The sequence below is a fragment of the Schistocerca gregaria genome, chromosome 1 (assembly GCF_023897955.1).
Source record: "Schistocerca gregaria isolate iqSchGreg1 chromosome 1, iqSchGreg1.2, whole genome shotgun sequence".
NCBI classification, from domain to species: Eukaryota; Metazoa; Arthropoda; class Insecta; order Orthoptera; family Acrididae; genus Schistocerca; species Schistocerca gregaria.
The window spans coordinates 203,933,312-203,948,607 of NC_064920.1; the positions used below are offsets into that span (position 1 = coordinate 203,933,312).

At 36.5% G+C, this 15,296-nt stretch overlaps 1 protein-coding gene across 1 annotated transcript in view; it reads left to right on the forward strand.

Moving 5' to 3' along the window:
* Positions 1-15,296, forward strand: part of LOC126336877 (protein KIAA0100) — a 316,670-nt gene that overhangs the window by 39,862 nt on the left and 261,512 nt on the right. The window contains exons 3-4 of the mRNA XM_050000988.1: positions 4,553-4,768; positions 13,004-13,282. Coding sequence (XP_049856945.1) covers positions 4,553-4,768; positions 13,004-13,282 — 495 coding nt within the window. The remainder of the gene's footprint in view (positions 1-4,552; positions 4,769-13,003; positions 13,283-15,296) is intronic.

Consider the following 15,296-nt stretch of genomic DNA (forward strand, 5'->3'; position numbering starts at 1 on the left):
AGAAACAAAGTAGATGAGCTTCTTGTTTGTATAGAAGATTTAGAAACTGAGGATGGAATAGATGTACTATGCCTGTCAGAACATCATATAGTCACAGGTATGGAAATGGTACATGTAGGTGGATATAAGCTTTCAGCACATGTAAGTAGAAACACTATGGAGAGAGGAGTTGCCATATATGTTAAAATTTGACATCAGTTATTGAGTTTCCTTCTTGGGTGGCACAGGAAAGCAACACAGTGATAGATAATGTTTTCATAGACCAAGATAAAGTCAATCAAATAAAAACTTTTCATGTTAAGAATGTTCTGTCTGCTCATAATGCACAGCTAGCTACAGTATATGATATAGCTCCATACGGTAATGCAAAACAGTCCTCCAAAATAGTGACTTTCATTAATGATTTAACACTTCAAAATTTTAGGGAAAGCTTGCAACAGTTAGACTGGGATGAGGTGTACAGGGAACATGATGCTAATTTAAAATTTAACCTGTTTCATGATACCTTTGTGAGTATATTTGAAAACAGTTTCCCAAAGAAGACAGTGAAATATAGTTGTAAGAAACCATGTAAAAAGCCATGGCTTACTAAAGGGACAAAAAAAAATCTTGTAAACAGAAAAGGGAAATGTATCTTATAGCTAGGAGGAGTAATGATCCCGAAACAATGAAACATTATAAAAACTATTGCACTGTATTAAGAAAAGTTATTAAAAAAATTCAGAAGTATGTGCATTATGTTTGAGATTAGCACATCTGATAATAAAATTAAAACAATTTGGAATATTGTGAAAAGGGAAACGGCAACTGAGAGTATAGGAAGACTTTATTTCTAACAAACGCAATGAAAAGTTTGTTAACAAGAAATCAGAAATAGAAAACACTTGTAATCATTCACTTATGAAATTTGTCTTTAATAACCCATCCCAATTAAAAAATAATAGCGAAGTGCGTAGCTACAACACTAGAAGAAAGGCTGATATTCACTATTCTTGATTAACTCTCACTTTGGCACAGAATGAGGTGAAGTATGCTGCCACATAAATCTTTGGTCATTTGGTCATTTAAAAGCAAATTAAAAGAATTCTGAATGACAACTCTTTCTACTCAATAGATGAATTTTTAGATATGAAGTAGTAACTGAAAAAAATTAATTAATTAATTTGTGTAAAGAGAACTTATGTTAAAGTGACACGCTCAACATCATTACAAAATATCGTATTCATGATCTATGGAAAAAGGATTAATGTAATGTAAAGCCTATATCCTGCCCCAATGTATGTTTACGTTACCTTTAGAATCCCCATGAAAATTCATCTAGTAGTTTTGGAGATTAGCATGTTCAAGTTGGCATGATACTTTGACAAAATGTTAAAGTAAGATATCTTTTTTTAGATTCAATTTTAATTGAATAAAACCTGTATATTGTCCCAAGCTATGCTAAAGTTACACGTCAAAACCCTATGAAAATTCATCTAGTAATTTTGGAGAGTAGCGTGTTCAGACAGACAGGTATGATGATTTTAGATAAAACTTTAAATATGATATCCTTTTTCTTCCATGATTAAAGAAATAGACTGTACATTCCACCAAGCTACGCTCAAATTACCTGCGAAAACCCCATGAAAATTCCTCTAGAAGTTTTGGAGGTTAGCATGTTCATATATATGAACAGACTGATACAATGATTTCACGGCTTTATTATTAGCTATATTGTAATTTTATTTTGTATTTATTTATTTTGACTGAAGAAAACTCATTGATTATGTGACTGGGGTCAAGTTTACAAGCTGTGTTGCATCATGTGGGCAAGATGTTAGTCTGTTTTCACCCATGATACTGCAGTCACATAAGCATATCTTAACCCATATTTTGAAGAAACCTTTGAAATATTCATATGGGAAGTTGTCAGTGCACTTTATCTGCTCTTTCACATAGAACTTGAAAGTAGCTATTACTTTAACTAGCTACTATAGCTCTGCTATATTTGGCATCACAATACACATCTTCGAGCATAAGACACAGTCAGATAAAATTTTTTGGTATATCTGAGATTTATTTTGTATTCACTTATTATTCTGTTAAATACTTTAAAAACACTTTAGCTCAAAGAGTCTTGCTTTAGTCTTCAGTCCGCAATAATCAGATGCCTTCAGTCAAGTAGCAATATGTGGAATGTATTGCTTCAACACCTTCTCATCGACAAATGAGATCCCACAATATTGTAGCAAAGTTGCAATAAGAGCTTCATTGTTGAGCATGAAATAGTTGTGTAAGTGGCACCTGTGTGAACCAAATGTACTGTTGCCATAGAAACCCCATTAGAGATACACATATGTTTGGTAATAGTAATTTTCTTGATCAGACTCCCTTATCGAAATGATGCGGTGACAACAGCATGCATTTTCTGTCGCAGGTTGAGGAAGAGCTTCTCATTGGAAGAAATGACAGGAACACGAGGGATAGGAAAATTCGTATACTTCTCTACTTTAATTCTTAGACCACATTTTTTTTTTAAACTGGCCACATGGTCAGGTTTTGCACCCAGTCCATGCCTGTGCCCTTGGCAGGAGCCTATCTTGCCAGGTCCTTGGTGCGGCCATATCCAGAACATGTTTCTGTAACACTTGAGTGTAAATAAACAAAACAGGCAAGTTTTGAGACTGTGATATCTCCAATATGGCAAGTGTTGTTAGGCACAGTCTTCACAAGATTGAGAGGAAGTTGGCACACTTAAGAATTCTGAACAATGTATTCACTTTTCTGCTGACTTTTGTGAGCAGTAACAATCTCATGTTGGCTCTTCTGCTGAGGAACGAATAGAATATTGCTGGTGTTTATTACTTGTGAATTTACTGCGAATCGTTTCAGAATATCTGCAATTGAAGGGCATTCTTTAGGGTGCCAGATATTTTGTTGTCAATCACGATGCTTATTTCATCAGAAATCATTGTAAAGTTGCTAGCACTGGTGGAGAGAAAGGGTAGATAATTACAGTATGTTAGAAATTGTAGGGGACTAAGAACAAATTCCTGTAGCACTCCACAAATGCTGTTCCCAGACACTGTTTCCTCTTCCCATTTTTAAATCTAAAACTATTTTTTGCTGCCTGACCTGTAGGTAAGATTTTAGCCAGTCACCCACCTGTCCTTTGATAGTATAGTGAGCAATGCAAAATCACAGAATACACCATTAACAGTGTTTTCTTGTCAACATATATCAAAACATCATTTACTAATATAAACATGGCAACAGTCGTAGTCAGAGAGACTTGTCTAACTGCAGAGGATATCCACAGAGCATGGTCAATACACTGGTAGATTGTACTGTTCATAGGCATATATGGTGGCACTTTATGTGAACAAAAAACTTTACAATTATGAATAGTTTCCCAATTCAAGGGCTGGGCAGTGTGAAGTAGTGTTTGAAAGCAAAAAGACAAATTTCACATTCATTAGAGTGGCATTGCAATGTGATTTAGCACTGTCCACAACTGAACACTTTGCTATTTTACCTTCTCATTTGTTAATCAAATAACCACTTGGTCATTAATGTCCTTCTCATCCATGTACAGCAATTTGAACATCACTAAGTGTTCAGTTCACCTAAGTCAATCTTTTTAACACATATTAGTATTGCAGGTTTGTCTGAGTTGCTGTTTCTTTAAAAAGTTTTCCTCCCCTAAAGTTTTATATTTTATCGTTTTTTCCTATCTTACACAATAAATAGCAAATGTTAATGTGGTTTTTCTTTCCTTGCATCCTTACTGGTACTCAACATTTGTGAGCCCCTGTAGCACAGCCTCACAGCTGCTCATTTTGTCTTCAACAGGAAAAGTATACCTTTTCTGTGAATCTTTCAGTAGAACATAGTATAATAAAATTTCAGTTTCCTTCTGGAGAAAGGTTTTATGCATATCTACATCTACATCTACATCTACATCCATACTCCGCAAGCCACCTGACGGTGTGTGGCGGAGGGTACCCTGAGTACCTCTATCGGTTCTCCCTTCTATTCCAGTCTCGTATTGTTCGTGGAAAGAAGGATTGTCGGTATGCTTCTGTGTGGGCTCTAATCTCTCTGATTTTATCCTCGTGGTCTCTTCGCAAGATATATGTAGGATGGAGCAATATACTGCTTGACTCTTTGGTGAACGTATGTTCTCGAAACTTTAACAAAAGCCCGTACCGAGCTACTGAGCATCTCTCCTGCAGAGTCTTCCACTGGAGTTTATGTATCATCTCCGTAACACTTTCTCGATTACTAAATGATCCTGTAATGAAGCGCGCTGCTGTCCGTTGGATCTTCTCTATCTCTTCTATCAACCCTATCTGGTACGGATCCCACACTATTGAGCAGTATTCAAGCAGTGGGCAAACAAGCGTACTGTAACCTACTTCCTTTGTTTTCTGATTGCATATATTAGTGATTCAGATTTAGCTAGAAATATGTTTACTGTGGATAATATTAATCTCTTGTGTAACATTTATGAATATCAAATAGATTGCTACTTGCCTGTCTGCATTTTTGATCTGTCTTTTTCTTTTTCCAGCACATCGATGAAGTTGGTTTCCGCAGCAGTTTCTTCAGCAGTGAAGTTACCAAACTCATTTCTGTAGTAATAAAAGATGTACGCATAAATAAAGATGTGTTTGGTAGTGATGTTAAAGGTGATAAAGTAAATATAGCTCATCTTTCTAAAGGGGAGAGTGAAAGCCCCAACTTCTGCAATAAGAAGATCCCTCCAGTGATAATTACATTTGCACAGGTACAATCAGTGTACTTTGTTCCCATAATTTCATTGTACAACATTCCATATGTGTAATTATGATGTATATATAAATAAATAAAATAAAAAAACTTGATAAGGAAACATTGTCAAACAGTGGAAATACCAGGTTGAAATATCAATATTATTATGATAAGGATAGATTACTTCTCAATGTAAAGACAACACACTGAGTTGTAGCCGGCCACAACAATAAAGACTGTTACAAACAGAGCTTTTCGCAAAGCTATCTTCGGGGGGGGGGGGGGGGGGAGTGGGGGGGGGGGGGGGGGGGGGAGGATATGTGCACACTTCTACACAAGTGGACTGAGTGTGCAGGGACTTGATGTTGGCCAGACGAGGCTGCCTGGCACGGTGTTGGGAGGGTGGGGAACAGAAAAGGAGAGAAGCAGTGAGGGGAAATGATGAGTGGCATTGACAGAGAGCAGAGCACAATGAGGGAGGGGGGGGGGGGATGTGAATCAGGAGGAAGTGGTAGGACAGAGAGGGTGGAAACTATTGTTGGCTTTAGGATGTGGGGACAGTAGGTTACTCTAGGTTGAGAATGGGATGATATCTTAATATCCCCCTCCCCTTTTCCCCGCCCCACTAGAGATTGCTGTTTGCTCTTGACGACACACCATTGCATTCTTGCCCCAGCAGCCAGAGAGAGTGGTCATGTATGAGTTTGGTGTGCCTCCTTATATCATTGTATGTTTTTTCTCTTCCTTTCTGAAGAAACCCATGGCCAGAAGCTCTGTGTGTAACAGCCTTTTGTTGTGGTTGTCTGCAACTCAGTGTCTCATTTTTATGCTGAGTTGCAATCTATCCTTTTCATAATATTGTTCATATCATAGTAAAAGTAGGGACCACAGGCAAGTTGGATCAGAACCAATCAAATTTTTAACATTTGAATACTGTATGTTCTTTCAAAAACATGAAAAAAATAAACAGCCTGGAATAGGCATAGCAAAGTGATGTAGGAAGTATAGGAAGCTCTAAAGAATTTCTTGTTTTGACAAACACAAAACAAATAAAATCATATAAAAAAGGCAGCAAGGAATATGAAGCAGTATTTCACATGAAAGAAAACATTCAAATGACAGTTGTCACAGATTAATCTTTGTGATCAAAAAATGATGCAGTGTGGTCTGGTCTCTCTCTCTCTCTCTCTCTCTCTCTCTCTCTCTCTCTCTCTCTCTCTCTCTGTGTGTGTGTGTGTGTGTGTGTGTGTGTGTGTGTGTGTGTGAGATGGATAGAATGACCACCAAAATTCATTGGCATTGTTTATGTTTAGTGTTGTTACTAGAATAACGACCGAGCGAGGTGGCACAGTGGTTAGACACTGAACTCGCATTCGGGTGGACAACAGTTCAATACCGCATCCGGCCATCCTGATTTATGTTTTCCATGATTTCCCTAAATCGCTCCAGGCAAATGCCGGGATGGTTCCTTTGAAAGGGCACGGCCGACTTCCTTCCCTGTCCTTTCCTAATCCGATGAGACCGATGACCTCGATGTCTGGTCTTCTTCCCCAAAGAACCCAACTAGAATAACGGGTGTGAACGGCATCAGATATTGAGTGATCACTGTGAAAGATACAGAGACGCTGTGCCTTGTGTCAGACAGCAAGCACATGACAGAGCTTGCAAGGGGCCTCATTGTGGGTCTCCGTTTGGACAGCTGGTGAAATTGAACAATATCCAGATTTGTAGGGCATTGTATGTGACTGTGGCCTGATACTGGACTGATTGGCAATCTAAGGACAGACATACTTGGTGTCCAGGTTCCGGCCAATCATATTGACCACCACAAGGAATGATTGCCATATTGTGCACCAAGCGCATCTTAATACCGTTACATCTGTGCCCATTATCTGAGAACTCACTGCAGCTTTCTATGTCATCGCGCTCCATTGGACAGAGTATAGCAGTAGGAGGAATATGGAATTACTATCCCATATCTGGGTATCCATTAGTGCTACAACATAAATGACTTTGTTTGAATGCTGCTGTGACACGTAAGTATGGAGTCCTGATGAATGGCGTCGCATTGTGTTCAGCAATGAATTGTGGTTCTACACAACTCTGGATTACTGTCATCAGTAAATGTGGTGGCGACCTGAAGAATAGGTCTAATTCTTTCAACATTTTGGAGAGGAATAACAGTGTTAACTCATGACGTCATGGTGTGAGGAGCCATTCGGTGTTACTTTAGGTCAAGTCTGGTAGTGATTGAGGGAAATCAGGTGGAAAAATGGTAAGTCACAGACATCCTGCACCCTCATGCTTTACTTCTCCTAAGACAGTATCTGTGTGCCATTTTTCGACAAGACAGTGCTTGCCCACACTTGATATGTATCCCTACAAACTGCTTGACACTGGAGTAGTCCTGTGACCAGCAAGATCCTCAGATCTGTCCCCTATAGAATATCTGTGGGACAGACCCATACGTCAACTCTGTCCCTGTGACAATACTCAGAGTATCAAAGGGCCAGTTAGATTTGTGGACCTGCTTGCCTCAGAAAAGGACATGGTTTTATAACACCAATCCCAAATGAAGTGGTGCATGCATCAAGGCCATGGAGGGTACAGTGCCATACTGATAAGTCAGCTGGTACCATCAAGTTATTTGTAAACTGGACTTGATGATTTTGTACTCACTGAAACATCATCACATACCTTATCAACCTGCAAAATCTCATCTCATTTCATTCTTCCTTTCTGGATGCTGCACCTCTTTTTGTCAAGTGTTACAAATTATTTTACATTGCAATGAATTCAGTCCATCAGCTTGTCCTTCATAAATGGTTGCACTAAACATTGAATTTAGTATTATATCCTGTGTGTGCTCCTAATTTATCAGCAATGTTTCCCACCTTTGTGATGAGAAATGCTGACCCCTAGCATAAACATCTCTAGTGAATAATACTGCAGCTGTGATAAAAATGTTCCATTACATCCTTCCTTTCTTCCTTCTTCCCATCTTTTCTTTTAAATTGGAGCTCCTCTGATGATGGTCAATATGAAGAGTTGCAATATTAAATTAATGTTGTCTAAATTAAGGTGTTCAGGACAGCTATGGTTGCATTCAGTAGGTTTTATTAACCAGTTACACTGTGTTGTAGTATAACAGCACCATCAGAATCTCTGGAATTTACAATTTAAAATACAGTGTTTGGCTGATTACATTGACAGCACCATTTATTAAGTCGGCTGTGCAATGATACAGCCAACTTATTTGTGGTGCCCAAAACGTACTTTAAACTCTAAAATTCAGAGATTCTGATGATGCCCTTGTAATGTAGAGTGAAACCTATCAAAAGAGTGAGTGGGTGTTGTGGCTGCTCTGCAAAACTTCATTTCAACCATCACAGCTTCCTCTGCAGGCAAGCCTCCTTTCACTATATTAATGTTATTTGTTTATAACTACGTTAAATTGTTGTATATGTAAATAAAAGAAGGATTTTGTGTAGATTAAGGGCACAAGTAGCTTATAAATACAGTTCTGTTACTTATGCCACTGTTCAAACAAAATAGCCAAGACAGGAGAGATTGTTGCCCACTCTTCACAAGTCGAGTTAATATTTCTTGAAGTGAAGAGTGGGTAGCATGTCAAAAGTTTCATTACCAAACAGGTAGCTAATTTTATAACATCTTTTTATTTGTTGTTACCAACAGTTTTGGCCATTCAACCATTATCAGATGTCTAAAAGATACAGAAAACAAAAGTAATTATTTTTAAAAGCTTAAAGAAAGATCTACAGAGTTTACAAACAGTATTGTAGGAATGGATATAACTGCATGAATTTCAAGTGATTGTGTTTGATTGTTATAAAGCTTTATTAAAGATATGCTCAGCTGGAAACTTGGAGTAAGCTCAATGACTTTCCCCCCCACAAATGGATACACAAAGTGACCTGTATTTCCCCAGAAGATAATACCGTGAATGAGATTGGTCATAGTCTTACAGATGAGACGTACAAGAAATATATGACACGTTACAGAGGGGCTAATGCAGAGACAGACCATTAACTAGCTATCAGCAAACTACCAGGTACAGCTATATTATAAAAGAAAGAGGAAAAAGATAGCCAATAGACAGTTTGATGCTGAGAAGCTTATGGATCCTGAGTTGTGTCACCAGTATAATATCAGAGTGCGTAACAAATTTGAAGTCCTGGCATCAGAATGCAGTAATGAAGGAAATGTTAATGGTCAATGGGAACATTTAAAGAGAACTGTAAGCCTAATGCCAATAACCAGTAAGAATTGGTTCAATTATACATGTGAACATGCTGAAAAAACCAGGAAGAGAGCAAGACAAACTCTCATGCTAGAATTGAAATTGTGCCGAAGAGCAAGAAACAGTGTAGAACATATAAAGAGAAACAAACAGCATTCTGAGGATAGAGAAAAAAAAATTCTTGACAAATATGACTAATGAAGTAGAGAGGCCAAATGCAATATTTGAGAGCAGAAAAATGTGTCTGATGGTGAAACAAATGAGGACCATTCAAAGAAATGAGGCATTAGTTATTAATGATAAGGATGGAATACACTAACAGATATGGAAAGGATTCTGGACAGATAGAGGGAACAATAATTAGGGGTTCTTGAATTCTGAACATCACAAAAATGCCTTCCCAGAAAGAATAATTACCTAGGAGGTGAGGTGCAGAGCCATGCGTTGTACCACATTTACCTGGCCAAGCCTGGCTGTGGCCAGCTGATCCGTGTGGTTGCCCACACTGCAGGTAGCTGAGCTGAACTGTACCAGCAACAGAGTGCATTGGCGACAATGTGCCGTCGAGGCGCATTGGTCATTCGGGTACCTGGCTAAGCCCTAGTGTCAACAGGGCCCGATGCAGTAAGGAAAGAGACAGTGCAGGGAAGGCAGGAATGGCTGGCCACACATGTGCAAAACTGCTTCCTGAATCGTCTGCATTTCTTTGAGAATTGTGAAGGTTTGAGATACTAGGAACAGTGTGTTCTTCATCCTTTACAAAGAAAAATAATGCATAATGTAAAACAATGTTTGTTACACAGAAATGTATTGATTGTAACATGGAAGTGATTGAATTCAGCAGAAATGATTTAATAGCCTAATGCTTTTGTAGTGCTTTACATTTCACCTGTAACCACATCAAAAGTGCTGATGAAGCTTTTGGATATTAGGTAGGTATAGTATGCAATATTAATGTATTTTACACTTTCCTGTCAATCTACAAGTTTTTGTTATGGAATTAACTCGCTCAGCCCTTCCTTGGAATTCTTTGAGGAGGATCCATCAGCTTTGCATGTGACATAATTTTGAAACGAGGAACAACAGAAGGTAAAGACAGTCTCGAATTACTTTCACTGTAAAGCTTGTTTCTGGATTTATTTTTTATATACATGTAAGTAGGAGACGCTTTTTCTCACAGATATGTGGACAAGACAAGAAATAAACTTGTTACCGCTTTATTTGATAGCATTGGAAACTTCATCTCTAAGCTTAAGCAGAAACTCATTGGTCACAAAGATTTATTTTCTGTAATTTAGTCACTGGAAGTTTTGAGTAGCTGCTCATTTCAATTTACATTTCATGTTGAATCCAAATTTATTGTCTATTCCAAGTGATTGTGTATCCATTTGTTATTACTAGATAGAGCAGGGAAATAGTCATTGAAATTTTTCAAAATTCCTTCAAATGGTGCATAATTTTATTCTTGACATTTTCATCCAAATTAAAATGAATTTCAAGTAAGAAATTTTGAAGATTATTGCAGCACCTAATTTGTTTTTTTTAAATTTAGACAGATTTCCCAAACAGCAAGGCTTTTAATGAATGATTCAATTCAATCTTGCATGTTGCACAGTATTTTGTATGGTCCCTGAAATAATAAATTTAAACTGTTGATTTTTTAACAAAATGTCTGTCAAATAAGCTGCAGTCAGAAGCCAGACTTTGCCTAGGGAAAGGTCTAAATGGTGGGGAAAAAGATAAATGTCATACATCAAGTTTTTTTCCACCCATGCCTTTTTAATACTTGATTTTAATATTTGTAATGATCTGCAGTTACAATAAACACATAATGCACTTTAGTTAAGGCAGTATTTTTAAATTAAAATTCATAGTAATTAGGCCATATTATTTGTAGCAAAATAACAGTAATTTGTAGTCAGTTTCACAGAATTTGTCTTTGTTAAGATAATTCATTGAATATTTATAGTTTAGATTTTAGTACAGTTGATGAACTCTTAATTCAATACATTATTCTATGAAAATATGTGAATGATACTTGTAATTGTTGGATCACTATTTCCATAAATGATAAATCTGGGTATATCATACATCATTAAATTTGTTTTAAATTAATTTTGTCTCCAAGCAAATCAATTAAAAGTGTTTTTAGTTCTTCACCAGCATTACTGAGTACCATCTAAGAGTATTGTAGCAACAATTCTGCTACCTCATCTTCTTTTGGGGTAAGAGGGGACAATAAATTTGAAAAGACATGATTCCACCAGGCTGTATTTTCAATTACTTTATTTGCACTACTAATTTCAGACACTGTGCATTTTCAAGTGTATATAAAGTTATCAGAATAAGGTTGGACTTGGGTGATATCTCCACATATTAGTAGCCTCTTGAAATTTGGCAGCTATAATTTCAACAAACTATTTTTCACTTATTTCATTGTTAAGTTACTAATTTTTTACTTTCTACCAATATATAGAAATCATGCTTTTTGAAGTGGCCTTGCTATTAAGAAACACTTAAGAATAATAACAGTGGCAAATGATAAAAATATTGTATTCTGTATACCTTATTGAATTTGTGGTAGATTTGAGTGACTGCTCAAAAATTGTTATACATCAGGATTATGGAATACTCAGAATATATATAAATACACTGATGTCACAAGAGAGACACATCTACAACACTGCTCCACTGCTACAGCAACGAGAGAATTTCAGACTCTCAAACACCTATTAAAATCACCTAGTCCAAAAGTGGGAAAAATGGAAAGGTTGTGGCAGAGGGTTAGCCACTTATTCTTGTGCAGGTGGTAATACCTTAACAATAGAAATAATAGATGGTTTGCTTCTCTTTCAACAACTGCACGCCAATACACAAATCTGTTCAACAGTGCCAATATCTCTAGTCATTGTCACTCCAGTATGCAACAAATTTGTGTTTAGTCGCCTAATCTGAAATAAGATTACCATAAAACTTAAAAGCCAATACATTGAAATTTAAATTATCTTTAGTATGCTCAAAATCATCTGCAAGAAACTCAGGACGTTCACAAATTGGATGCCAAATATCTTTAAAAAAATATAACGTTTGATTCTGTAACTGCAATTTATTTACATAAAGGATCAGTTACATCAAGAATACATTTAGTAAGTGTTAAATAACACAAACATGTAAAATGACCTGTGACTGTTTTTTAAATCTTATTGTGTAAAGAAAGTGAACCAATATTTGGATTGTTATTGTTGGAAAAAGTGGATTGCTACTTTCCCTACATTTTTGACATTCCTACCTTTAGTTTCAATTGTTTGATCAGATTACTGTTGTATTTACCTAAACTTTTGCTACATGCTTCACACTGAAATGAAAAGGCAATAGGAGAAAAGTGCTCAAGAAACAAAAGGAAATGCTGTCTTGTGTGCTGAATACCTGCAGTACCATCTACAGTCTGCTGTTTGCTAAAGTAAAAGCAAACTTATTAAAATTGGCAAAAATTGCTGTCAATAGTTCACTGTGACAGTTCCAGACGCCATTTTTCAGATATTTGGATGACATACTATAGAAGTAGGCCTGAGAGGCACTATAGCACCTTCCTTACTCAGCCTGCTGTAAATCTCTATTTCTACGATTTTTTTCCCTAGAAACTGAAGAATCATTGAGAGGAGAAACCATCTGCAGCATCCACTGCAGCATTTGTGCTGCGGGTCACTCTCTTCAAACGGTGTTATAAAATTATATTCCCAAAGGCATCCATTAACAGCCAAATGCCAAGAAATTAAATCTCAGCAGCTGGAGATTATATGAAATAATAATGATAATCATGATTATGATGATGATGATGATGAGAATAATAATAATTTTGGTGATAGTCACCTCAATATTTTACATAAGTTGTCATATACTCACTTCAGCTTTCACATGTAAAATGTGTTGTTTAATTGTGTGAACACTTATTGTGTGTTTTTTTTAAATGTGTTCTCATTCTTTTAACAGTTTATGGCTGTCCATATATACAATGTAAACACAATACTTCTGCGTGCTGAGTCTCCCGAATGGTTGATTCATGCAACAGCTGGAGAGGTTCATCTGGACGGAAGCGTTGTGCATAATGCTCGCAGCCTGATAGCTAATGTATCAATCACATCAGCAACTGCCAAAATATTAAGACATGCAGTACAAAAAGATGAAACATGTCAGGCATGCCTTGGAGAAGTTTCCTTTGGAATAACAATGGAGGCAACATTCGTAGCCCAAGGAGCATTTTCTGTTGAGGTATTTTTATTTCATTGTTCCTTTTTCTGCTGCTCACAAGGAAATAAATTGATAAGTGATACATTTATTAAATTTCATTCATTTCTTTGGAGACTTTAGTGGTATATTGTACTTAGAACATAGGTGAATCCTTGTGGTAAGGCCAAGCCTGTTACATAGAAAGTAGTACAGATTTTCACTGAGGTTTTGTGATAGGACATGTAAAGACTGATGAGATAAATAAAACATAAACAAGTTGGTATGGGAAACTTCATAAGAAACACACATCTTCACATAGTTTTGGACGTTGCAAGACTGATTGGCTTTTCTTCTCCTATTTATTCCTGATAACTATGTATTTTCATTCTGGCAGTCCGTCATTGTGTCAGAGCACTGAAAACGTAGAAAATGATGAAAATCGTGTAGACTAAATCTTATTTTGTCAATGGAATGCACATATTATGAAACTTTCTGATAAATTAAAGCTGTTTGTTTGACTGGGACTTGCACCTGGAACTTCGTCTTTAAAGTTACTTTTCATACCAACTGAGCAATCTAGACATGCACGCTTACCTACCTATCATTAAACCTACGAATACCTCTCTACTACTTTCCAAATTTATCTATAGCTATCGTGCATACTTTGCTGGCCAAGCATTCGTCAAGAGAAATAATAGTACTGACAGTGGCTTCACCACAGTGTGTGGTTTATTTTCAGAATGATCTTTCACTAGACAGCAGAGAGGATATTGTTGTGAAAATTATTGGGAGGTTAAAACTGTGTTTCAAAATGGGACTTTTATCAGAGTGTATAAAGAAAGCTTTTAATAAAGTGGTGTACAAACTCAGCTCATTGATTGCTTTATCATCCTTGTAGGACAACACTGTTGGGATATCCAATTATTCAGCATTATAAACTTATGTGGCCCTAGTTATATACCTGTTATATTTGTAGCAGCCTTTGCAGGAGTCATCCATAGAAGAATTATGCAGAACCTTTAAGAAAATGTAATCACAAATCTACTATCAGAGAGAAAGACAAGAAAATAGTTAGAATATATAATAAAAGATGCCTCCTAACCTTACGAGTAAATTATCACATATGCAAAGTAAAAGCTGAAATGAAGCTACTAATAAATGACTACCGAACATGACTAACTATTCACTGTGTACACCGATTGAGCACATAACACAAAAAATCCCAGTATATGATCACAAGTGCCATTTCTCTCCTAAGTCTATAAATGAAAAAGAGAAAGAAAACAATGAAAAATAGCGCTATATTTTGATAAACAGTGGCCACAAAGTAAGCGGTAAGCTTTCAAACAGTTTGCCACATGAGAGAAAGCTGTCTAATTTAAAAATAATAATTTAAACACTGATCTGTAAGTAACTTCCTATCTATTATAACAACTTCAATGAGCTGTTAAAAAAAGAAAAGAAAACCTTAACTTGCAGCATGCAGAAGGCATTTTACTTTTAAACTACTTCAATTTATATACTGCTGATGTGAAAATGGCCTCCACAAGAAACTTGTTATTTTGATTATGATGGTGAGAACTGGCATTCAGTGTCATGTGAATAACAAACAACGTATGCACATAACTTTTTTTTTATATCTTTGATAAATAAGCTGCTTTTATGAATGACTAATGGTGTGTCTTAAGGCCAGATTCTAGACTGCAGGCGACTTGAAAGTATTACCTCTCTTAGAATAGAAATACTCTTTTACTTTGTTTACAGTCTTCTATAAGTCATAGTGAGAGGGATATTGCTCAATTTGGTTATTATATTATCAGAAACTTATGTTGTGCATATTACAATCATAACTCACCATATACTACTTGTCTACAGTGTCAAATTTCTATTCATATGGTATGTTGTGCCTCACTTGCACATGTCATTGCAGCTACAGCTTACATTGTAGAAAGCTCTTGTTTGGAGACAAAATAGCTGTAGTAATGGTGGACCTTAGCTTAATATAGATTTTATTCATTCCGGAAAATACGAGAAATCTTTTCTGGGTGGCTGAAGT